This window comes from Nicrophorus vespilloides, unplaced genomic scaffold (assembly GCF_001412225.1).
Source record: "Nicrophorus vespilloides isolate i.1.1-1 unplaced genomic scaffold, Nicve_v1.0, whole genome shotgun sequence".
Taxonomy (NCBI): Eukaryota; Metazoa; Arthropoda; class Insecta; order Coleoptera; family Silphidae; genus Nicrophorus; species Nicrophorus vespilloides.
Window position 1 is genome coordinate 3,324 of NW_017095536.1, and position 27,954 is coordinate 31,277.

General features: G+C 30.2%; 1 protein-coding gene across 1 annotated transcript; it reads right to left on the bottom strand.

Annotated features, from left to right (window-relative positions):
• Positions 1 to 353: 353 nt before the first annotated feature.
• On the bottom strand, positions 354 to 26,838 carry LOC108569516 (the record flags this gene model as incomplete). The annotated part of the gene is made up of 2 exons (XM_017931102.1): positions 26,512 to 26,838; positions 354 to 590 (listed from the first exon to the last, which is right to left on the bottom strand). Coding segments are annotated over exons 1-2 (300 nt in total), but the record flags the coding sequence as incomplete, so codon positions are not given.
• Positions 26,839 to 27,954: the final 1,116 nt, after the last annotated feature.

Sequence of the window (27,954 nt, forward strand, 5' to 3'; positions counted from 1 at the left end):
TTCAGCAGAATTAACCGTAATTGAAATGATTTTTTGCCTCCCCCTGTATAATTAAAATGCGAAAAGTTATAGCATTATAACTGGAACGGAGAGCGGTAATTGGCCCTTAATTAATTCGCTTGTTTGCAGATCGCGTGGTTTACGCTGCTCGCTAATAATATTCAGATGCACGCGGAAACGTTGTTTACTGTTAGGTTTTAGGTAGATTGGTTGGTTGGTATACCTAAGCTCGTTTGCGTATGTTGACCATGTCCGGCTCATACGAAGCTTCGAACAATGGGTTTAATCTATGCTGCTGAATATATTTGGATTCGAGTTCGTGCAGAAATGTGGGAGTGTTTTCGGGTGCTTACGTTATTGATGTGCAGACCGCAGAAGTCCGGAGTTGCTCTGACTGCAAGAAGGTTGATGTCAAGGTTGACCATCTTTCCGCCATCCCCGTGGGTCATGCATGCTGGTGTTCGGAAGTCCCTTGCGTGGACTGCTCCGTAGAAGCTGGAGTTGAAGCCAACCCTGATGCTCATGTGACCAGCTTTGCACGTCGCCGATACTTGAGGAACGAATTCAGTGTCCACTGATTCCGACCACGACTGGAAAAGAAGATAACAATATTAGTAATAGTAATATTTATTCGGCTTAAGTTTTGATTCATGTAACGAGTATAAGAAAACAGGGTTGGGCAAATCCCAGAAATGATTGCATTGAGACAGCGCAAAGAATCAAAGAATTTGCAAATAATTAATTGGGACGTAAAGTAACGGAGCGTTAAAGAGGATGTAAAAAAAATAAAATAAAGCAACGTTTCAGAGAAATGTACTTAGAGGAACTATAATTGTGGTTCGTTATGCTTCCGGCTGTTTCTTGCGTTATCATTGGCATTAGAGCGGGAAGCAACTTCATCTTAATGAGCTTGACAACAGGAGTTAATGGAAGGCATGAATATGCACAAACACGACGTTTAACGTGTGTCGCACACGCATTTTCACATGATCGTTCCGCGTTGGGCAAATCCGTAAAACGCACGACGACGACGACTACAGCTACTTCTCGTTTCTGCAGGCTCTCTCCTTTTCGTCCTCGGACCGTGCCCAAATGCAAATCGCTTCATTAATTCCACTACGAAGGGAATTCCCCTCGGATCTGGCAGCCCGTCCTTTGCGAATCATAGCGAAAATGATAGTGCTTTGATGCAAGGAATCCTACCCCAAGGACGCGTGGATAATGTTACTTTTACCATTTTTATGGATCGCACAATCTGTTGCTAGAGATCAATTGCTTTCATATACTGGTAGTCCTCGGTTTACGATACTTTTAGATTCATTAATAAATCTTTTGATAATGAATGATAGAAATAATTTCTTAAAACAATATAGACTTGTCATGAGTTCAAAATCTATCAATGACTTAAAAATGTAGTTTTACGTTTTATATAATTAGTACTTACTAATTGATAATAAATAACTTGAAGTTCAGCATTATTTTATTGACACAAACAAGTAAGTTAAAAAAAAAATAAACCCAAACATTGCAATATTTTTATTATTTTTCATTCATATCAACATATAAAGGGTGTCCCAAAATTAACGCAAAATTTTAATTTGCCGCCATTTGTGCAGTAAAGTGTTGGAAACCCAAAAAAAAAACAATTTGACACTTTACTGCACAAAGGGCGGCAAATTCAAATCTTGCGTTAATTTTGGGGCACCCTTTATATTTTATTGAATTAATCTCTTAGAAATTTGTGAAAATATATTACAAAATTGAGCAATAAACTCATTAAACATTATTTTTACGTTTTATATACTTAGAATATTGTATATCATAAAATTTCATTTATCCATTCAAACGGAGAAATAAAAAAAATCTTACATTTCATGATTAAAAGACCTCGGTCGTTAGTCCTTTGGCCAGCCTATTAATATTTTTTTTTTATTTTATGTTAGAATTTATTTATGTATAGAATATACTTTTTTCTCTTATATTGATGTTTGGCCAATAAATTATTATTATTTTTTTTAAGAAAGTACCTTAAAATTTATAATTATTAACTGAAATATGTAGAATTTTGAAATAAATATGATTTCTTCACATTTTATTCAATTACTTAATAACCATACTTGCTACTGTTTTTATGGTACAGTTCTTCTGATGTAAGTTATTAGCTTAATTATCAGCTATATTTATTTCATATAGAGACAATATGTATTCTATTTATTACAAAATATTATATTTGATGAACGTTAAGTAATCCTGTATGAACAATTTTCAATTATTTATTTAATATATAATTAATTATATATTGGAATGTCTTGTCTTATTATTAAGTAGGTTAATAATCAGAAAAATAATAATATATAATTACACTGTATTTGAATGTTCGCTTCTTAGCTTTGAGACAGTGTGAAAATGAAATTTCTTAACGGTTTTTCCTATATACTTTGATTGAAACGTTCCATTGATTCCCATAATTGAATCTCAAGTTTCATGTAATAATAAATATTTTATTAAATTAGTTGACTTTGGAAATTAATTTCATTTCAATCGAATTAATTTTATTACTTTAATTGTTGAATTTTAATGCAAATGGAGAAAATGTATTAATGTTATCAATTTAGATAATATTATATATTTAATGTGTATTTTAACATTCGCTTCTTAGATTTGAGACACTGTGAAAATGAAGTTTCTTAACGGTTATTTCTTAAGTAGTTTGATTGAAACGTTCAATTGAATCTCATATGGATTGATATGACCAGACAGGTTTCATTTTGACCTTATGTAAAAGTAATTAATTTTCCACTGCTAATTCTGTTCTTAGTAACAAGGAAATATTTCTAATACCTTAGTTATCGTATAGAGTGAATTCAGTTTCTATTTTAATCTAGTTATTTTCTTCTTAAATTGTAAATTTAATTAGAAAGAAGACTTTCTTGGTAGTTTATTATGGTTAATAATGTGTGATTATAGTTTATTTCAATATTCGCTTCTTAGTTTTGATACAGTGTAAAAATAAAGTTGATTGGCGGTTTTCCTTAAGCACTTTTATTGAAACGTTCAATTGAATCCCATAATGGGATGCCATTATGCCTGGACCAGGTTTCATTTTTACCTTATATAAATGTAATATATTTCTAGTGATAATTATGTATTTCCTTAGAAAATATTTCTAATACCTTAGTTATCGTATAGAGTGAATTCAGTTTCCATTTTAATCGTGTTATTTTCTTGTTAAATTGTGAATTTTAATGGGAAAGAAGAACTTCTTGATAGTATATTATGGTTAATAATAAGGGTAATAACGTGTGATTATAGTTCATTTCAATATTCGCTATTTAGCTTCGATAGAGTGTGATAATGAAATTTCCTAACGGTTTTCCTTAAGCACTTTGATTGAAACGTTCAATTGAATCCCGTAATTGGATGTCATAGGTCCAGGCAGGTTTCAATTTGACCATATATAAACGTAACTCATTGTCTACTGATCATTTAGTATTTCCTAGTAACTAGGTAATACTTATACAACTTTAGTTATTGAATGAAAATATAAGTTCTATTTCAATTGAGTTAATTTTATTTTCTTAATTATTTAACATCATTGTAAAATGAGAACAATATGTTATGTTATATTATACTTAGCTTATTTCTTAAGAACAAGACAATACATGTAAAAACAATTTTTAGCCCCGAATAATGTGTAGAAAATCATCCCGGATTGATCTGCGACAATTTATATTACATTTTCTATTTATAAAATTTTGAATGGAAAAAAGGAGGTTACTAATTAGGATAATGATATATGATTCTAGCGTATTTAAATATTGTTTTTAGACCTTTGAAACTTATTGACGGTTTTTCTTAAGATTTTTTTTATTGAATCCTATAATTGAATGTCACAAATTGAAACAAGTTTCTTTTATATAAACAGAAATTATATTCAGGAATTCTACAAGATTTTTATAGTCTCAAATCGGGTTTGAAAATATAAAACCTCGCATAGTCCGCTTTCGATGAAATTCCAAAAAAATAATACAGAAATTTACAGTCAAGTCTGTTTATTTACATGTGGTTTTAAAGTCTTCGATTACTATGGAAATGATTACTCGGACTATACGAGATACTGCAGTATTTCTGAAACCTTAGGTTCAATTTCAAATACTTTTTTTTGTATTCGTTTATAGGTAATGAGGACAAAATGTTATGATTATATATGCAAGTTCGGTGTAACTTCGATGCAGATCCGTTTAATTCCATCACCGTTGCGGAACTGCAACCGGCATTATCATCATCATCCTGGCAGAGTTGTTGTAATTCATGCAAGCCGTCCACGGAAACTCCATTGTGTTCATCCAAACAAAGTTGCGAACACACCGATTCGATTATCCAAACTAAACCATTTCCCTCTCCCCCCTAGTGTTTATTTATCTCTCGCACAGTGGTACAAACAAAATTCAATAAAACGAAGTTATTTCAACGGCTTTCTAAAAGCAGTTGACAATCGCTGCCTTCGATGACCACTTTCTACCGTTCAAGAAACTTCAGTTTGTTCCTTTTTTTCCATCGCAATTATTAATTGCCGACTGCTGCAATTAATTAGAGGCTTACTCCATTTTCCCACATGTCCGGTGGGATCGGAGTGGACGTGAACAGGTAACGAGATTGAAAACGCGGCCGCCGTTTAATAATAATAATCATCATCAAAAAAAAATAAAGAAAAAGGAAAGTTGCTTGAATCTTCAATTATTATTCAGCCGAAGACTAATTGTTAATTAATCCAATATTTTCTATTAATTGATTCATTGCGGTGAGACAATGGTCTACCAAATTGTGCGTTGGCGTTTTCTTGAGATCTGGAGCTGTCCGAGGAATAAACGAGGTTCGAGTCCAAGAAACGAGCAGCTCCTTAAAAGGTGCGCCAGGAGTGAGAGTGGTGCTGTATGTATTATATATATATGTATATATGTATACCCAAGGCACAGTCGCATAACAATCGTCCTACACACGGCAAATACTTAAACTTATGATCCAATCCATAACACACTTTATACATCTGGATGTATTAACATATTAAATAAGATACCTTTAACAAATAGTGCCGGCATTAATCCCAGGCCTTGCGCGATTTATAACCTTCGCGTGCGCAATCCGTGTATTAATGCTTGACCATTTATTAAAATGCTAATAAATAAATGAATGAATGAATGCACATAGAACATATGAAAAAGTGTGTGTCTATACATGCAGGAAATAGTTGCAACAAAGCCTAATATATTTAGAATTATAAAAAAATAGTACTTAATACGTCAATAATTCTAAAATCCTCTCCATAAATTTTTTCAATAATAATACAGCATCATCTAACACGATAAGTTACAACACGGTTTACTCCAACGTAGTCAGAAATTAGCGAATATCATTCTACTTCCAGTAATCTGGGTCTCATGTAAAACGATTTCACTTCACACGATATTTTCTAGGAACCTGTCTATCGCGTTACACTGTATATATTTTTGTTGGAGGTATGTAAATGTATGTAATGAATAAAAATAATGAATAATAAATAAAAAATTGTCGTTTATATCGCAAATTAACTGTAGGAGGTTCAGCATATGGACATTCAGCCAAGTTAATGGATAATGACAGTGTTAAGGATAGCAGCATTTCACAGTGAAATAAAATAGTGGAATCATAGAGCATCAATATACTACTGAAGTTAACTTATGCAGAAATATTACCTACCTAATGTCAACCGCGATCTTAAATGATCAGATTGTAAATAAAATTACATGAAAATATATATTTATTGTAACCCATTTGGACCAAAGTACTAAGGTATTTTCGATTTGATGGTGTCTTCTCATTATAGGAATAAACTTTCACATAAGATTTAAACCATTATTCTAGTAAAAAATGACGTTTCTTATCCAAATATAATCTTTCTTTTTTTTAATTTTACTAAACAATGCTATAAATTATATATTACATAAATGAGAGATTATTTCTTACCAAACTACCTTTGTGAGATTTTAATTTGGATTAGAACATTTGTAGTGGATTAGAAAGTTCCGAAATGAAAAACAAATCCAGAAACACTTAATTTTTATTACATTATACTAAAAAAAACTAAATAATAATAAATATATTTATATCAAATCTAAATTTTTGAAATATTTTTGTAACTATTAAGTATAGCAATTATTTATTTATCTACGTTTTGTTCATTTTATTCATTATATGTATAAACTTTATTTGAAAATGTTCCTTATTTAAATATAACCTTCCCTTTTAATGTTGTCTAAATAATGTTTTATTAAATATATTTTGAAACTATTATATTAACTTTTTTTTATAATTGGAAACTTATTTCATATTTTCATCATTATTAACTTTTTAGCTTTATCTTTTATCAAATTTGGAATTGGTAAGCACACTTGGTAATAATTGAAGACATAAAGAAAAATAACGAATCACAAATTGCAAGATTAACATGTTTTAAAAATTTCAAACTTTTATTTAATTAATAAGTCCTAAATATCCTTCCCAAATTTAAATATCCCACATTATCCCTATTCCAATACCTAATGTCCCTCGATTAATAACCTCTTGTTCCTACTCAGCTGCTTTCTTTCCTCATTCTTCTGTTTTTCATAGATATATATATTATTGTTCCATAATTAAATTTATGTTCCTGAGTGGAAAAACCTCGGTCGATAGCCTATTAATTAGTTTTTATATATTCTATTATCATTTATTTATTTATAGAATGTATTTTTTTTTGTATTGATGTCTGGCCAATAAATTGTTGTTATTATTATAAAAAATTATAAAAAAAAACTAAATTTATAAAGCATAATTCACTGTAGTGAAGAAGGGGTAATTATTTTCTAAGTAACTAATATATTTATATAAATAATCAATGTTGGTGAAATTTGTTCAAATCTTTCTATTATTTGTAAATGTATAATGGTTGCAAATTGTAATAATTAGTATTATTTTTTTGGTTTTATATAAATATTTTTTTAAATAGTATTTGATCAATATTCTTACTTACATTCTCATTATAAGCACAAGTAATGAATGTTTGTAATGTTCGAAACTAGTTCTGAATTGTTTCGAATGTTACCAAAGCTTTATTATATATCATGACGTTTTCATGAATATCTTATGTTAACTACATATATAAGTAGCATTATTTTCAATTATCGTCATCATTTATACTACCGATTTTCATCATTTATCAGCAGAAAGTAAAATAAATGGAAACATTTGTTTTTATGGTAAATCGAAAAGTAAATGTATTAAGTTTTCAATTTATAAATAAAATATTTATACTTATATTGCAATAAGCATGAAGTTAAAGAAAAAAATAATTAATGTCACCGGTTATTAAATTTACTCAAGAGATTTGTGCTCACAAATGCAAAGAAAATAAGGTAAAAAAATATAGTTATATATAAAAAACGAAGGTCGACGCGACAGGCGGAAACCTACTTCAAGCGTATTTCGTTGTCTCTCTGCAAACGCTGATTTATGGAATTATTGAATTATATAATAGTTACAATAGGTCTTCGTTAGTGTGGAATGATGAAACATAGACGCATTTAATAACAGGCTGACACGGTAGATCCATGTTACATGAAAGCGGCGGCAATCGAAAGTTATTGTGAACCCAGCGTTTCGGAAATTGATACATGACATAATTGGAAGCGACAGTTTGAAAGTGCATTGCATGTGCACGAGCAAATCACGTGAATGCTCAACAAACTCTAAACAATAATTTTCTAATTAAAACAATTGAAATTTACAAAAATAAAAACAATTTTTATTTATTTTGTATACAAATGTTTATTTCTTTCATTTACAAATTTGTATTTTTATTTATTTGGGCATTTTTTTTTTACTAATTTAGGTACATTTATCCCTCGTTTTACACGGTACTTTCTTTGCACTGTTTAAATTTAAAAAAATGTTGAAAATAATCTATTCCTCATTTTACATGGTACTTTCTTTACTTGTTTTCGCTTTAACACGGTTGTTCGTTTTTAATTTACATTCAAAAAGTAACAATTTCAATTTACACGTTTTTTTACTATGTAATTTTGGTGTATTTGGATAAAAAAAAACATTAATTTATGATTTTTCGGATTTATAATAAGTTCGGATTCAGTAAAGTCCGGTTTATAAATTTCAAAACAAACCAAATTTTAATTGATCAAAATAAATATAAATTCTAAAAAAAGATTGCACAAGAACGATTTTTTTCCAGTCTCATTTTGTGTGTATTACTATATAATATTTTGTATGTATTTTTGCAAGTATCGATTAGTCCGATTTCATACAGTCTTAGACAATTAACCGGACAATGTGAGGTATTGTTGTATATATTTTTTTCTTATGAAAAACAATTAAACTAAGTCATTTAATCTCATCAACCACTGGAAATAATTATGACGTTTCCATCATAGCACTCATTATAAAAAAAAACGAAGATTTTTTTTTAACTGGTGAAGTCTTCCTCAACATGAAATTATGGAAACGCGATGCATTTAATAATAGTCATGTCCAGCACGAAAGCCGAAATCGAAAGTTATTACGTTTTGTAAAATGATATTACCTAATTAGAAGCGACATTTTGAAAGTGAGTTACACGCGTGAATCGTATCGAAATCGAAGAGCCTTTACACAAACTATCCATTTTGCTTCTGATGTTGCAACGTTTTCACTATATCTCCATACATTTTCTTTCAGAAACGCTGTAGAATCTACACTGTAGATTTTATACTGTAGATGTTTATCAATCAGGAATAGGAGAATATATTTAAATTGGTTAGCAGAAGTAATTAAAAGTAGACGCGGAATGGTAATGCAATTTTTGGAGCGCGCATAAATTATTCATTCTGAACATGTGCAAAAAAAAAGAACATGACTATAAGCAATTCGCTGAGAGATGTTGCAATTAAATGCAACATTTTGCATAAACGTGATTTGTAAATTGCTCATCTCCTTAGATGGGTGGCAACATCCAAAATTGGCTTTCCTATTTTACGATGCATGAGCTATGAGGAATAACGCATTTGAAGGCCAATTTCTTCATTTGAACATTCTTTAAGGTGCTTCAATTCATTTCAAGAATAGTAATGCATTCTACTTTTGTTCAGTTGAAGGTTTTTTCTTGTTATGTTACGCTTAACCAATAAAATCAGCTCCCAAAAGTAACGTCTTTCGGTAGGTAAAATGTTCGTTATCCGAACATAAAAGTCGCTAATCGAATAAGCATTGTTTAATATTACATGGTTGCAGTTAATTAAAACTAACGGGACTTAACCTAATTTAAACTAATTAAAGTAAACTAACTATAATACAAGTTACAAAACTAACTAACTTTCACTAAATAATCAAGTTTACTCATGTTACGGTAAAAGTACATAATCGGTAAATATATACATTTAGCGGTAAGATGTTTACATTATCGGTAAAAGTTGAAAATAATAAATATGAGATACAGTGGCTGGATAAATGTAAATTGAACTTAGCAAGCCGGTAAATTTACACATTTACCGTGAAATGTTTACCAATTATATACTTTTACCGCAACACATATATTGAATATTTAATTATTTACTTTGAATTGGTGAAATTAGTTGCACTTTATGTAATCTATAAATTTGATATAACCTAACATGAATTTAACAAAACTAATATAATTTATTCTATAAAAAAACTAATTCAAAATATTTGTATGTAAACTAAGCAATCTTCAATAAATATGTAAAATTATCTAGTTTACTTACTTTGAATAGTACATTACTTCATTTTAATTATCTAAATAATTTAATCAGAACTTTAAATTATCTGATTAGTTTAATATAACTAATCTTTAATCTTTCAATTTTAATTACATCAAATTTAATTTAAACTAATTCACTAAATTTATAAATGTTTACATACATAAAATTTTGAATAACATCATTTTAATTATCGAAATAATTCAATCGAAACTTTAGGTTATCTGATTATTTATTATATATTTATATATTAATTTCAATCAATTTAATTCAATTAAAAGAATTTTAATCTGACCTAAAATTTATAAAACATTTTAACATAAACTAACCAATATTCACTAAAAAAAGTATAAGAACTTTATGTAAATTCATTGATTTAAATAAATTGATTATATCCAAACATAAACATGCCTAATTTAAATTGGTTCAAAGTAAACAAATCAATCTTCACTAAATAAGTAAAATTATTAAGAATAAATACTTCCAATATAAAATTTCATTTGTATACGCAATCTAATCTAAGCAAAATTAATTTTATAATTTGACACAAACTAATCTAAATTTACTTAATAAATATTATAACCTGAGAGAATCAAATTAAAACTTGTTTACTTTCAAATGTAGTAAACAAACAATTTTATCTAAACATATAAAATTATCAATTTTACATAAATTGATTGTTGAATTATTCCATTTAAATTAGTGAAATAATCTGTAATAATTTGCATCTAAACTATAATAAGAATAATTCAAATCATTTCCAAGTAAATTGAGTAATAAATAATTTAATTTGAATTAGCAAAATATTTTTATCGGTTGAGAAATTTGCACATTAATCGTAACACATTACATTTATTTACCATATAAAAAATATGTTTACGATAAAATTGTAATGGCAAGTGTAGGTCGGTACTCGGAAAGATATTGCATGTGCTTATGCGAATAACAAAGAGCAGCTGAAGATAAAACATTTATTACTATATGAAAATATAAACGACATCAGTAAAATATTGTATCCGAGACAAACCAGGCGACGATAAAAGAAAAATAATCCAAGAACGAAGCTCGTTTCATTTATATTTTCCAGTCTTGTGACAGACGCACACAAAAGTACATCAGCAATGCCAACTTTAATTAAGGCCAGGTAATTGCTTGATCTAATTAAACTAATTAATAACGTTTAAATAATGGCGAGGTTGAGTTTAATTGTGTTTATGAAAGATTAATTACGCTTTCGCTTCAAGCGTTCTCATCGTTGTCGTTCTTAGTGGAAAGTCTGAAGAATTATGATGTCCGAGAGTTAGTAAGAAGAAATCTTCTCGTTATTCAGAGGATTTCAGTGATCATCAAAATATTTCAGTATCTAAATCAATCAACCGGGGAATGCGGAGCCTGAATGCTGAGGTCGCGCGCGCTCTTTTCTCATCTCTTCTTTTCCTTAACGATGTTTCGAGCAAATCCTTGCAACCACCTGACAATTAACCTGCGGTTTATTGCAACGCGCATTTCGGTTTTGATCTGCTCGCCGGCGGATCTTAATTATCATTGATATTCTACGAAGGGTTTCCAGCACTAGATCAAAGACGTTGCACACCTCCGCTGCTCCGAAATCCAATTAAGAACGCCATTTGATTAACAGATTTGCTACAGTTGTAATTACGGTGTGTGCGTTTTGTAATTGGAATGGTCAGATCATCACTACAACTTAAATAGTAGTCGGAAAACAATAATATTCTTTGGTTGTCCACTATGTACTTAAAAATTAATTACATTTTTTTTTGTATTGCATTATTTATACATTCTGATTTCCTTATCAATTAAGAGCTGAAATATAAATTACTATGGGTAATTGGTTAACGAATATATACATATTCGAATAACGAACATATTGGTATAACAAACATTTTCGTATTACAGACATATTCAGATATCAAGCATATTCGGATAACGAACAAATTCAGATAACGAAAATATTCGTATAACGAACATATTTCAATAAAAAACATATTCTGATAGCAAACAAATTTTGGATAACAAGTATTTTCCTATAACAAACATATTCGAATAACAAACAAAATCAATTAATGAAAATATTCGAATAACGATCATATTTGTATAACGTACATTTCAATAACGAACATATTCAGATAATTTACAAATTCGAATAACGATCATATTCGTAGAATGTACATATTCCAATAACAAACATATTTGGTTAACGTACATATTCCAATAACAAACATATTTGTATAATGTACACATTGCGATATTCAACACATTCCGATAACGAACATATTCAGATAACAAAAATATTCGAATAACGATCATATTTGTATAACGTATATATTCCAATAACAAACATATTCGGATAACGTACACATTCAGATAACAACTATATTCTTATAACGTACATATGTCAATAATAAACATATTCGGATAACGTACACATTCAGATAACAACTATATTCGTATAACGTACATATGTCAATAATAAAAATATTCGGATAACGAAAATATTCAGATAACAAAAATATCGATCATATTCGTATAACGTACATATTCCAATAACAAATATATTTGGGTAACGTTCATATTCCAATAACAAATATTTTTGGATATCAAGCATATTAGGAATCATAATTTATAACGTACATATTCGGAAAACGAACATATTCAGATAACAAAAATATTCAAATAACGATCAAATCCGTATCATATAAGATACTTATTCCAATAACAAACATATTCGGATAACGAACATATTCAGGTAACAAGCATATTAGGATAACGATCACAATTGTATAACGTACATATTCCAATAACAAACTTATTCGGATAACGTACATATTCTGATAGCAAACATATTCGGATAAAACACATTTTCCTATAACAAACATATTCGGATAACGAACTTATTCTGATAATAAGCATATTAGGATTAAGATCGTAATTGTATAACATATATATAACAATAACAAACATATTCGAATAACGAACATATTCTGATGCTACTTTTGGAAGCTAATGTTAGTGGGATGTAGTTTGCGCCAGTGCTCCCCAACCTTTTCATCGCCGTGGACTGGTCAAAATTTGTAAGTTTTACAGCGGCCCGCTGAAGGGAGGGGGACGTGATTTAACATTTTAACTAACAAGAACGCTAAATCAATGAGAACCATGACCTTGTTTCTTTGTAACGAAATGGTTCCAACTTCGATTAGTGCGTCCCGGTACCATTTGATCCGTGGATCTGTAACCGTCCGCGGCTTGGGTTGGGGACCACTGGCTTACGCCACTTCTTAAATCAATAATCGGTTAAAGCAACGGCTGTGCTTCAGGGGCGCAGCGAAAATTGAAGAAAAACTTCTATCAACATAAAGTTTGTCCTGAGATAAACCAATGTTTTGACTTGGGGCGACGGGGAAATAATCTGATTTATTAAGTGCGCCGCAAATCGAAAAAGTTTGGGAATCCCTGGGTTAAAGTATAATTCGGTTATCATCTTTGCTTTATTATATTCGTTAACCGATCACGTACTGTATATTTATCAATTCATCTCACTTTTTGTAACTATTAAAGGAGTAAAGTTTGTAAGGTGCAATACTTCAAAAATACTGGTTTACATAATATTCCTCTGGCGGTATTCTCGATTGTACAGGGGATAATCCCAAGTATATCTATCAATGCGTACAAATTCTTTCATATAAACGAATGCATATTACTTAGATTAAGGACCTAGTAGGATAATAACGACTATTACGCGAAGCACTTTGGTTCCAAATAGAAGGCGAAGGTGGTAATCGAATGCAATGGCGGAGGAGGAACTAATTTGCGGTGCAAGAAAATGTTGCAATTTTCCACACCTACATGTATGATGACACACTTAGTGGGATCTCCTGCGGTGTTCTTCGCGATGCTAATAATGGCGATGGAGCAAAAATTCCTAACGGATCCTGAGAGTCGGGCGGCGTACGCCCATGGATGGATGGATCGTACGCAGCTTCCGCGACCAGAAAAATATAGTGTATAGAGTATGCAAAATAATACCAGGGCTCTGGATAATAAATGGATGAGAGCGGACCGGACGGATTTCCGTTTTATTTGTGCGGTCGCAAAGAGAAATATAATTCGCGGAACGAACCGGATGAAAATATGTACCATACGCAACAAATTACCTGCAATTCGTTTCCATTGCACGCACTCAAAATTGATTTGAAAATATACATAGATGAGTGTTGTTTGGCAATGATGAACTTTATTGCAAGAAGCGCAGATGCGGGTTGATGCTATTAAGTCGGACTTTATTGGAAACGTTTTACGTTCGTACGCGTGATTCAATTAAAATTCGATTGATGTGAAATTAAACTATTACTATAATAGCTAGTTTTTTTTAATTAACTAAATTATATATTGCATGAGAAGGTGTGTTTTGCACGAAGAATATTCATTTTAACGTAGTTATCTCCACGCAAAAAAATATTGCATATACAATATATTCTTATTATTATCATTATTACCTCTCGTTATAGATTAATAAACAAGTTTTCAATATGATATTCAAGCACAACAAAAACAATAAAACAAACTCCATTATTGTTGAAATACGTCAATTATTCGCATATTGCTGCTTCAATCAGTCCGGATTCACTATAGACCGGTTTAAATTCTAAAAATTAGGTAACAAAATTATGTATGATGACACCGTATTACTATGCGAGCTATAATTCGTTTTATATTCATTACTTTACATAGAAAAATAATATTTTGAACTCAACATAAATAAAATAATATTTTCAATTATGAAATAAATCAAAAGTAGAAAGTATCAACATATTCAGAGTAGCATCTGAAAATAATTGAAAACACAAAATACGACAAATAAGACTTAAAATGATAAAAATACACACGTATATCAAACTTTTCAAAGTTTCATAATACTGCAAAAAGTTTGGCAAAGTTAAACTTTGTTGCTATTGCATATACAATTGATGATATTAATACATCTTAGTATTTTTTTTTTATAATTTAATACGTATGACAATTTACATAAAATAAAATTTGATAAGTTATCTTTAAAAAAAGCTTAATTCTGTTGAAAATACGAAATAACAAATTTGAGTGAATCAAACAAAAAAAAAACTACATAAAACTGTGCCTATTATCAACCAATGTGTATTTTTTTAAGTAAAGATAGTAAACGATTTTATCCAAGCATCCGGTAAATACGAAGATGAAGATTTTAATATATATTATAATAAATCTATTAAAGATTAAACCGATTTTAGCCATTGATTGTAAAAGTTACTTTTATTTGCTACATTAAGATAACATTATATAATATTGTGTATTTCAGGTCATAACTGTAAAGGAAAGCTACCAGCGAGTAATAAATTCCATTCATCGTGAACAAAGTTACTGAATGCTCGGGTGGAATAGATTGCAAATAAATATTGGACGACTTACAGAAAAAAAGACTTACACACAATTGTTGTTCTCCTTTGTTCCACTATTAATCATACCGTCTTTTCGTTCTCCTCTCCAGCCAGTGTTACGTAACAACGTTACGACGCTGTCGGCGAAATATTGTGAGAATGCGAAGATAAAAATCGTCAGGCGCTGCTCTCTCGTAAAGCTTATTTTCTAATCTAGTTTTAAATACAGAAGGAATCTTGGTTTTTTCGAACCGTTGCATCCTCTAAATCCACCAGCATTTGCTGTAATCTCACCAAAGAATCCAGTCGTCTCGTGGGTAAAGTTCTCTTTCATTTCACGCGAATATCATTTTTCTTCGTATTCCCTTCCAATTTATTAACATGCAATTAAATTGGTTCGGAGAAGGAAGAGATTACGCAATATAATAAACATATATAAATAAAGTGCATCATTAGGTGCGACACAGTGCCAAGATCTGTATCGTTCCCTCTCACCAAGAACAATCTGCAGCATCGTCGTCGCTATTAACTTTAAATATCAAGCGGCAATCCTTGAGATCCAGTTTCTCGCTCTGCATCATCGCTATTATTATTGTTATTAGCTCCAGTTTCATTTACTTTGTTTTGTTTTCTTTTTTCAAACGTGTTTTCTATGCAAATATTTCCATTTCAATGACACACCTATCCACTTCCTGGAAGCATTCTTTATGATGGATTTGCAGGAGGAGTTGCAGTGAAATCTTCTGTTGTGTTGTTATGTGATCCGTGCCAGACAGTCTGGTGCGCCGCAGGACAAGTTTAAATCGATGTCCGATGCCGAACATCTTCCTGCTACAAGGACAGCTCTCACCGATGCAATTATTCAGTTGATAACAAAGCGGGAAGAGATAATGTAAAAATGCGAGGACTTTCTATTTGCTTAATGCTCGTAGAACATGCATTCGAATAGCGCAGGCAGCGTTTTAAGATTAAGGCGTTGTTACGTAACGCAAAAGAACGTAAATGCCACATGTAGACGCCGCGGAGGTGTTTTTTTTTTTTAGAAATTTGGTGATATTTATATACAGATTGCAAACATATCCGTATTTGTTGAGAAATAATACAATATTTATATAAATTCCTAAAGCTAAAGCAAAGTTTTTGTATGACAGAATTTAGAAAGAAAAGTAGAAAAAATATCAATGCAATATGGTACAAGAGTTCTGCCGGAGATTTTTTTAAGGTTGCATTTTCAACTACTCTGTCTGAAATGACTTGAGGCGTCTCCCTTTAGTAAAAAACAGGGCGACTATATGCGCCACTCGTCCGAAAAGGTTTCACTAACAAACAATGGGTTACCATACCATATAACGAATAATAGCGTAGTTTCAGAAAAAAAGTGGGTTTGTCATGGTACCACTAGGACTCAAAGAGTTAAAACCGCATAAAAAGAGACTTGACTCTACAAAGAAAAAAAAATGTGTACAATTTAGTATGTTTTCAAAATTTTCAAACCGTACTATATGTTGAAAATAATAATCCTATACTATAAATAATCCTATGCTATATAACTAACTTTTCGATTTACACGGTTTTACATTCAAAAAGTTACAATTTCGATTTACACGTTTTCTCAAGAACCTATCTAATATGTAAGTCGGGGGTCAGACCAGCGGTCAGACCTTTTTGACCTCACGGACCACTAAACTGCAAATATTGAATGCGGACCACTAAACTCCTAGGAGGTTGCGGACCACTGGGTACGATGACAAAAATTTTAAGAAAAGATATAAATTAAATAAACAAAAATTACAAATCCTACTCATTATTCAAGCAAAACCCATTCCAGGACAATAATTTTTATATTTTTCTTTCCTGCATTAAATATATTTTAATTTTTCTCTTCCGTTCACATTTAACTCTCATAAATTTTAAAAACGCGACGAAAAATTTCCATACTACGTTCTACGTTTATTTTTTTTCTTCGACATTCTGCTACTACTTTATATTGCTGTACCGTTGCCTGCATTAAAATCCCTCATGCATACATTTCGCATTGCTTCCAGTTTATTCTCCACCTGAAAATCCACCGCCGGATATTTATAATATTCTTAATACCTAAGCAGTATAAAGTAATCATTTTACATTCATAATAAAGTTATTTATTTTTTTATTTACTTCAGATGAATTAAAATTATATATTTTTTTTGAATAGTGCGACTTTGTTTAGTGCGGTTTTACTATATATCTATTCATTATTTCTATTTTAATTAATTCCTGAAATAGTCCGGAATATATATGAACCGGACTAATCGAGGTAGAACCAAAAACCTCGCATATTATTTATTTATTTCTAATTAAAGTGAACTCTCAAGATATATTTATGCAAGAATTAAACGATGTCACTTTAAGATTTAGTAACTATCTAAATTTATATCTTTCGTTTTATCGAATTATTTTTAATCGAGGCAGCGCTGTACCTTCATCTTCATTATAATGAATTTCTTATTGATTTTTTTTATATGCCAATTTGTTGAAGAAAATTCATTCCTTTTGACTGTCTTATAACAAAAATAAACTGTATTTAAAAATGTAACGTTGAGAAACGCTGGTTCAGAGTACGTGTTTTGAATAAATCATATTTTAGTGCTTCTTGGAATATTTAGTACTTTTCAAATACGATGAGGTTGAAGTGTTATGGATGTTAAATCCGAAGAAACAAATGCATTTCGCTGAAGAAAAAAAACAAGAGTGAAGAGGGAAGAGAGAGGGAAAAATATTTACATATATTTGAGTCGTCTGTCCGGTTATCTGTTGGTAGGCGAGACGGACGAGACAAGAAGACGAGCGTTGATACAAGACGGGTAGAGAGGAGGAGGTAGAGGCTATGACCAAGTAGGAGCAAAAGCGGCGACAAGTATTTTTATTGCTTTGGAGGCGATTAGTCGTCCTCCTAACAAGCATTGCGTCCAATCAACGAATTTAAAGGCCGAAGGGAAGATTTATTTGGCGAGTCGCGTCCGGTAACGAGCAATAAATAATAGAAATTATAATAGGGGCCCGTCTCTAGATGATTGCAGGCCTCGCCGCAGCCACGGTACGTAGAGACCCCATATCCATGACCATGTCCATGCCCGTGTCCACGTCCTAAACGGATCGAAATTAGCCTCGGATACGGGAGTAATTACTAATGGCCATTGTTTTATTAGCGGCGACGAGAAATACGAGACGCCGACGGAGCCTCGGGCTACCACACCGATTTATTACCACGATCCTCTTGCTCTTCCTCGAGATTTATTCAAGGAAAATAAAAGGACAAAAAAAAATATTGAAAAAAAAGATACAAACAAAAGTTCAGGCAATTTCGTATTCGGAATGTAAGCCCGCAACGTGGGGGAAGGATAATCTGGCCGGGTCCGTATCAAGCGTATGCATCTGGTGTCTTCGGATCTTGGGATGAGGCGCACGTAATTCGTGTTGCGCGCATAGAGGAGCGTCGTTACGCAAGGTCCATAACAAAGGCTAATCACACGTTTCGGTTCAAACCTTATTCATATTCTCGCAATCGTAAATATGTAGTTTCGCTTTCGTTTCCTTTTTGAATTCTAAACGGCCGGACATCTGGAATAGCTTTTACTAGACCAATCATCGTATCTGCCTCATTCCACCCGAGCCCAGTGAAAGCACTCCTGCTTGACCTTAAAATCGATACACTTAATTTAATCGAAAGTATATGAATATTTCATTCCATATTAATGTGTAAAGAGAGATTCTAGAACTTTTCTTTCAGTCTCCAATGTTTCAGCTGAATAAGTAATGTCTAAACCCTTTACCTATTCTTTTAATGGAAATTACTCTTTCCTAAATTTAAAAATTAAAGAATTGGAATCGCAATTCCTAGAAATTATTTATTGATTTTGATGTTTTAACAATGAAAAAATAATATGAGGTAAGAGTTGGATGTTAAAATAATTACAAACATAATGCATAACAATTTTGAAACAATATTAGTAAGTGTAATTTAGTGATTTGTGGAATTTTGATATTACAATTGATTATTTTAATTTTAGTACATCATTATAGAGAACAAAGGCTTAGATTTCAAAGTATAAACAATTGAAAAATATATGCATACAAATTTTGGAGCATTATTATAGTGTACTAAGACTTAGTTTACATTAATAAATAATGTTTTCTCGGCTTTATTTTGTCATTTCAATAATTATTTCCAAGAAATTTGTTCATAATTATGGCCAACAAAAATGTTTAAATAAATAAAAATAATACGAAAAATATATAAATTAAATTGAAACAAAGTTTTTCGGTTGCTAAAAAAAACATGTTATTATTTTTGAATCTACCAGGAAGTGATTTCTTTCTTTGAACTCTTAAAGTTTAATTTTAACTATCAAATATTATAAACAAAATAACTTAGAAAATTCATTAAAATTTAATAAAACTAAGTTAACTTTTTTTTGACATGAAATCATCTTTAAATAATTTATAAATGAAATATTGGATATTATCATTATTTAACTGATTTTAAAAAAATCAGTAATTTTCTTAAATAATAAGACATAATTTTGCAAATTATTATTAATTTTCAGCATTGATTGCATCTTTCAAATAATTATTAAACTAAATATAATACAGATATATATTTCCAATTTGAAATAAGTGAAAAGGAATTATTTAACTAGAATTTACCTTCTTTCCAGCTAATTTACTTTGAGAAAACCATTGTTTTAACTATTGCTTAGTTTCAGGTGTGTAGTAATAAATACACGTTTCAATGACTGTCACGAAACATTTTTTTTTGTAACCATTTCTAAATTTTCTTTACCAATGTTCATTTATATTTATTTCCGTTTTTAAGCTTTCCCAGATCCCATCAATTATGTACATTGGATTAAATATGTACAAATTTATGAAATGATTAAAGAATATAATATATTTGATAACTTCACATGCCAATGTTTATTACGAATGAATAAAATATATATTGTTCAATCGAAATTCATTAAGTTGAAAATTTCAAAACCAACTAATTTTAATGCGATCAAAATACTAATATATTTTAAAAATTAGTACTATACAATTTGTACTTTTTATTTTTATGCGGTTTTAAAATATTCTATTAGTCCGATTTCAAACAGTGCAGGATATTGGTGGAACAGATTATACGCACTATGCGAAGTATTACTGTATTCTTTCTAGACTCCCGAGCAGTGTAAAAGCTCAATACTTTTATGAATGTGTTTAAATTTAACAACCGAAAAAAATCATGTTATTTCTTTCTCATAACTATTTTGTATCTACCATCTGTCTGCAATTATTATAATAGTCTGGAACATAATTCTTTCGCAATATCACAATGCTGCAGTCTAACAACGAGACATTATAGATTTTAATCTATCCTATCTAAACATATGTTAAATTTATTAGAAAGTGATTTTTTGCATAAAAATAGCAATAGAAACATTTTTTTTAATTACAGTTTTACTTATTTTTGATTTCTAACTTATCTAACAGAATCATTTTTCATGCTTACATAAGATGGTAAATTACAATTCTAGTAATTCATAAATATTATTACATTTTGTTAAAAAAAAACTGTTTAATTTATAATTTGTCTTCTTTTAAACAACATTTTTCATTGATAAGCAGGTTTATAGTGAAGTTTAAATTAATTACATAGTTGCGTCATGCGTTTACTAATAGTTATAAATTATATTTCATTAGTTTTTATATAAATATTTTTATATAAATCTAACTGAATACGTGATATAATAAATAAATATGTGTCAGGTGTACCAACTGACTTATGACGGAAAAATATGCTATAGAAAATATTAACCAATATTAGTTGGTACACCTTGTTTCATATGTTTCATAACATAATTTATAGTTATTGAAGTATAACACAACAAAATATGCTTTTGCGAAAATAATAAAAAAAAACATAATTTGTTGCTCTATCCATACAAATACAAAACTTCAATATGATTTTTTTTATAATTTTTTTGTTGTAAATTGTGAAAAAAAAAATTATAAAAACAAATCTATAATCAAATTACAATAAATCTGATGTCTAGACCAGCGAAAAATATTATGCTTATACTTAGTTGCTTAACTAAAATAGACAACATCGTTTTTGGAAACGTCGAGTTGAGAAATAATGAAGTTGTCCCATTGCGAAAGAGAGAAGTTCATTGCATTTGCAAATGTTGACCTTCCACATGTCAAGTAAAAAAAAGAGAAGAATCGAAACCAACGCCGCCTACTCCGATTTCATTGCGAGATTTACAAACTAAAAAAAAGGCGGTCTTCGAACCCACGACAAGCTGAATTCACCCGAAAGATAAAACGAGGATTACAAGCGTTCACTGTCAGCCCCACGTCCAATTATATTGCTAAATACATTTTTGGAAAACGTAATCTCGATACGTCTATAAATTCAATTTTATATCTGCTTAAATTGTCACTTCCATATTATAAACCAACATATTCCATTAAAATACACAGTACAACCTTGAATTGCTGCAAGATGAAGAAAAAAATATGAATTTTAACTTGATAAACGAGCAACTCGTATTTGATGAGAAATTTTGTCTTCTGGTTCCAATTTTACGTAAGCTAGTAGTAGCTATGTTGTATAGTGTCCCAAAAATGTTCTTAAGTATTCTTATGTATTCTTATGTATTCTTATGTATTCTTATGTATTCTTATGTATTCTTATGTATTCTTATGTATTCTTATGTATTCTTATGTATTCTTATGTATTCTTATGTATCTTATGTATTCTTATGTATTCTTATGTATTCTTATGTATTCTTATGTATTCTTATGTATTCTTATGTATTCTTATGTATTCTTATGTATTCTTATGATTGTGAAAATTTGTCGCAGCGCAACATGCGGCTCCCGCAAAATACCTTAAAAATGGCTCTTTGCTCCCAAAAGGTTGCCGACCCCTACAATAACCTTACCTTCCGTAAAAATAATGTTTACATTTTAAAATGCCTCAAGATAATAAGTTGCTTTCGATAAAAGAGCTTGTATCAAATAAAATACAATAAACAAAAAAGTGACTTAGTAAAACAGTTTCACTTCTTTGGTATTTTAGCACATATCAAGTAAAAGCTTATAGGATTGTCCGGCAAAGTGAGTATAAAAGTGCCAACAACATTTCGAATTTGAGACGACAAGAACCAAAGGAAACGCCGAATAAAAGAATATATTGAACGGAACCGGCTGAACTTTCTCCTGTGAAAGTAAAATGATTTCGTAAAGGTTATTTCTCGTTCATGTAGCCCGTTTTCTAGGCGTAATTTTCTGTAGTGAATGTGTACGATAATTTATTAATTATTAATAGATGCCGTTCAATGCTCGCATTGTTAATATTAATGATCGCGTTTACGGTGAGAGTTAAACGTGTTAGGAAGCGTTAGTAAATGAAATCGCCATATGTTGTATTCAATTATTCAAAAAAACACTAAATAAAAACGTTTGTCCCAACCATAATCAGTTGTTATTTATTCATTTCACTTTCGCTCAAGATTTTATCTATTAATTAATGTTAATATTCACCTAACTGTTAATTATCTTTATACATGGTTTTTTATTCGTTGTAAGCAACAATTAACATAGCAGTTGTTTTTTCTCTCTAGTGCATTGCGTTCAATTCTCTGTACATAAATGAATGTAGTTTTGTACAAGGTCGGAAATAGTAAACAAAAAGAATAAAATACAAAACTTACATCCACAGATGTTTCAATTTTTTTTTAATTGATGGATTTTATTTATTATGAGGATTATTTTCTCGAGATGAGAACCGATTAAAGCTGCCGAAAATGAAAAATAAGACGGCGTTAATAAAAGGCTCTGGAATGATGGACGAGCGGCGTGTTCGAATTAATAAATTCTTTTATGCTGCGTATAAATTTTCTTTCTGAAACGAAACATCGTCGGGTTGTTGTAAAGAGGGAATACAGAAATTCAAAACTTCTTGTTGCCTCACGTTTATTCTCCGCAGATTGGACTCGCGATAAAAGCCAATATACATTCCGCCGCGCAAAGAATTTCCGAAACATAACACTAGCATAGTTTTTGGTACGCATTGTCTTCAGAATACAACAAAAAAATATAAATAAATTAGAAGAATGCTACCGATTTTAATATTAATTCGCTGTTAATCTTATTTTTTTTTTGGTATTTAATGATCGGGCGGTTATTTAACTGAAAGCTATTAAGAAAACTGCGTTGGCTGAGTTATTCAACTCTGCGGTAAATTTATAATATAAAGAATAAAAAGTAAATGCAAAAGCATTCAGTGATCTGGTTTTATATAATTAACAAACAATGTGACCTTTCGATTCGATTTGCATTTAAATTACTACAAAACAACATTTTCTTATTGCATATTTCTATAATTCATATAATTAAATTAATATTACAAAAATTGCCTTTATTAATTTTTTCCAATGAATTTATAATAATTTTTATTCTAACAATAAATAAAAACTATTTATATAATCATAAAAATAATGTAAGAAATGATCAAGTGTTACAAGAAAAAATAATATACTGAATGAAATATTTTATTAAAATATATTTTCGTATGTAAATTGCTGCAACCTTGGGACGTTTGTGTTTCCGTTAACGCAGGTAAAAAAAATAGCAGAGGCGGTTACCAAATATTGACACATTTTTTTGTGTGTTGTTGTTGTCGGTTTTTGTTGAAGGAAATGATGTAGGTTTTTTCATTTAATTTTGAAAAGGGCAAAGTGTACGTAATTGGCAGGTAGATTTTGCTTCCTGCGTTTCTCACTCCGTTACATAATTATAATTTAACGAGGGTTGGGGAAACCCTTTGTGGGACAAAATTCAATGAATAATATATATGTTTAGTAGAGGCTTCAATAATAATGGTTGATTACTTTTATATAATTTATTCAGAGTAGTAATATTTGATTATATACAATTAATGTTATGAATTCGTTTCAAAAAAGTTAACTGTGGGTAAAAAACCAATAGTCCTTTACAATAATGTAGAATAACGTATTTTTTTAGAATTTTGTTTACCCTTTACTTTGCAATTGTTATATTTGATAATTAGAGTGTAAAATCGATTAGTCCGGTAAAAAAATCGTGCATATTGCCTGAATCGATTACCAGAATTCTTAATTAATTCTCAAATCATTTGCAGATTGAGCATAACTCTCTTTGAGGGCCCTGGGCTAAATTTGTATGAGGGTTCTGGGTAAACTCTGCATGAGGGCCCTGGGCTATCATTTTGTGGGTGGCCATTGAGTAGCACTATTTAAGCACCCTCAACTAACGCAGTTTAGAGGTTTCTAACGGAAATTCCTAAATTATGCTAACATGGAATGAATTGAAACTGCAGATTTTTTTATCATTAAATGAATCAAACCAACTTTATAAAACTAAATAGAATTAAGCCGACATTGAGGATATTTTACATGCAATTAAAATGGAATTATAAAATTTAGAGTTAGAATTTAATTTTATTAAAAACGTTAGATTATTTGAAAACGAACATGGTTTTAATTGAAACTTGTTTTGATAAAAATAGAAATATGAGTCAAACATTAAATGATTCAAACTAATGTTATTAATTCTATAGAATTGAATGTTATTATAGAAATAATTTGGAGTTGGGATTAAATTTTATTAAAATCTTTAAGATACTTAAAAATAATTCGAACAATTATTATGAATTTGAATTGTAATATCATTGTTTTTTCATTTGTTTGCAATAATTTGTATAGGAATACCTCATACAATGCGGGTAATAGGTTCCGCTAATATCCAGAAGGGTTTGAAACCGGACTAATCGAGGAACTTAAATACGTTAAAAAAAAATGTTCTATTTGTTAGAATTTATTTTTATTTTGCTCAATTCAACTTTTATTTGTTTTGAATTTTTCAAACTGGACTATAGTGAATCCGGACTAATCGAAGCCTGATTATACGAAAAATATTTTACGTAAATAGTGAATATATATCAAATTTTCAAACAAACATGAATTTTAATTGTGTTTTATTAAAGTCTGTAGGATATTTTAAAATATGATTTACTACAATGTTAAGTAAAACTGTTTTTGTTTTGTTTTCAAGGATATTATTAAGAATTTGAGTCAAATTTTCTGCAATTACATGATTCAAACGAACATTGTTACATTTAACATACTATTTTCATTTTCCGAGCATATTACTAGGAATATGAGTTTTTTTACAATTATATAATTATTTTAACAAACTTTAAAAATTCGGTATTTTTTTAGGATATTTTTAAAATTTAAATAATGAAAGTTTTTAAGGAATTTAAAAATAATATGAGTCGATTATGCAATTATATAAGTTGTACAAATATCAAGAATTCGACAAAAAATAGTAGATTTGATGTTTTCAATTAAATTATTTTGTGTTGTTTGCAAAACTGTTAATAGAAAAAATCATTATAAATTTGAATTGAATTTTATTAAACCCTATAGGATATTTTTCAATTGAAATTAATTTAGTTACTTTCTTTTTATTTTCAAAGATTTCATTAATAAATTCAATAAAGTCCTTAGGATAATTATGATTGAATTTAAAGTTTTTAGTAAAAATAATAATTTTTGTTTTCAAGGATGTTAATGAGAATATGACTCAAATTTGCCGCATTAACTGATTCATAAAGCAGCAGTTGCGTAACAGCCGGATTATTCACAAACGCATATAAACTTGAATGTGAACGCTTTAAAGGAATATCATAGAAGACGACCCTCGTGAAACAGGTGCTCAGCAGCCCTTAAACCGTTGCTAAGGGTTGAAAAGAAACGTGCAAGATGCGAGCGAGATAGCTTAAAAAGAATTCTTTTCTTTCGCTTTATTGTTATGACCATCATCAAAGTGCACATTCGCGCAGTTTACAAAAGTCATTGTCGTGCGCTGAGGATTCGTCACGAGAATTCATTCTGCAAAGAGCATTAGCGCGAAAATGTGTATGCACAACAAATTAGCATCGAATGTTTGGTAATGCCCAGAGGATTCGAGATAAAAGGGAAAGTGATGTTATAAACTATATTTAATTTCTATTTATTTTTTGTTATTATTTCTTCTTGTTGCTTGTTTTTGATCGAACTGGAAATGTCACGGGCAAGAGTTTATTATTATCATTATCTTCGAATCGGTTCGCGTGTTCGAAGATGCATCGTGGAAGGAATATAAGAGAGTTCGCAGCAGCAATTTGCATGCGAAATATCGCATGATATTTCTGCGCGAAACGTTATTTTTTTTCGGAATTTTTCTCTCACCTTTGCAAAAATTTGCACTAGCACTACAAAAATCCATTGGTAATTAGCACCCATCTTGAGCATCGTTCGGTGTGTCACGGTGAACTGCTGCAGACGATTCGCACTTTTATGTGTTTTTTTTTGTGTGTAAAATATCCAATTTATTTATTTTTGTTTTGTTTTTCGTTATTTCCGTACTGAAACTAAAACCAAACCCAAAAAAAATTGAACACCGAAAGTGTTTCGTTCAAATCACATGTCGTGTGGTTTTTTGGTGCGCGGCGCACTGGAACATTCCGCGTTCAACAGCTCGACTCGGCTTTCTGATGATGAAAGTTGCTCGCCTGTTGGATCGTTGAAGTCACCGGAATCCAGTTTCGAGTGTCTACGACGAGATCCCCCCGACTACTCTGCTCCGCTCAATACCTCTTTCCCCATTGTGACTACACCTCTCATTCTAGGTTCCTCTCTATGCACACGTAACGATGCGCTCCTCCTGACAATTACCCAAAAAATGTTCCGGTGACTTCTGCAGCAGAGGAAGAAATGTCGCAATTGTAATAAAAAAAAATGCGCACATCTAGAATCATCTATTGAATTGACGTCGGATAACGATCCAGGTGGTTCTTTGTGTTCCTCTGCTAATTTGAGAAATATTGATTGAAAAAAATGCTGTTTCCATAGTATGACAAATTCTTATTTATTAAAATATTTTTGTTCAAACTTTCTAATCATAAAGAAACATATAAATAAAATATTTACTAATCACAAGAAAATAATGAAACAATAAAATAATTAAAAAAGCATTATTTATTGGTATTGTAATATAATCGTTGGCAATTGAAATCCCATCAATCAAAATCTCGACAACCATAATTCCGACTATATTAAAATCCCGACATCTATTATTCCGACTGTATCGGAATTTCGATATTGTCGGGATTTTAATACAGTCGGGATTTCTATATAGTCGGGATTTCTATACAGTCGGAATTTCTATATAGTTGGTATTTTGATACAGTCGGGAATTTGATTGTCGGGATTTCGATATAGACCCTAAAATAATATCTGAATTCAAGAGTAATTTCATTACAAAACTAATATTATTTATTAAACTCTTCGTAAAGTAAATATGGAGTATAGTGTAATTTTAATTGTCTAAACTGTGAACATATTATGTTTAACTCCTTTTTGTGCCTGTGATTCCACCATGGGACCACATATATAATAATTATTTTCAAGCAACCCAGTTGGAACAATAACTTTGGTCACATTGTATGAGTGCTTGGCTTTGATAAACTGCAGTTTTCAGCGATTTTGCTTCAGAATCTGGTACATAGTATTTGTGTATAAATGCTCGAAAATAAATTATATGACTAAATGGCGGGTATATAATATGTAATTATAATGTTATTATCATTCATTTAGTATATACTATATTTGTTTTAGCGAAATAATAAAATA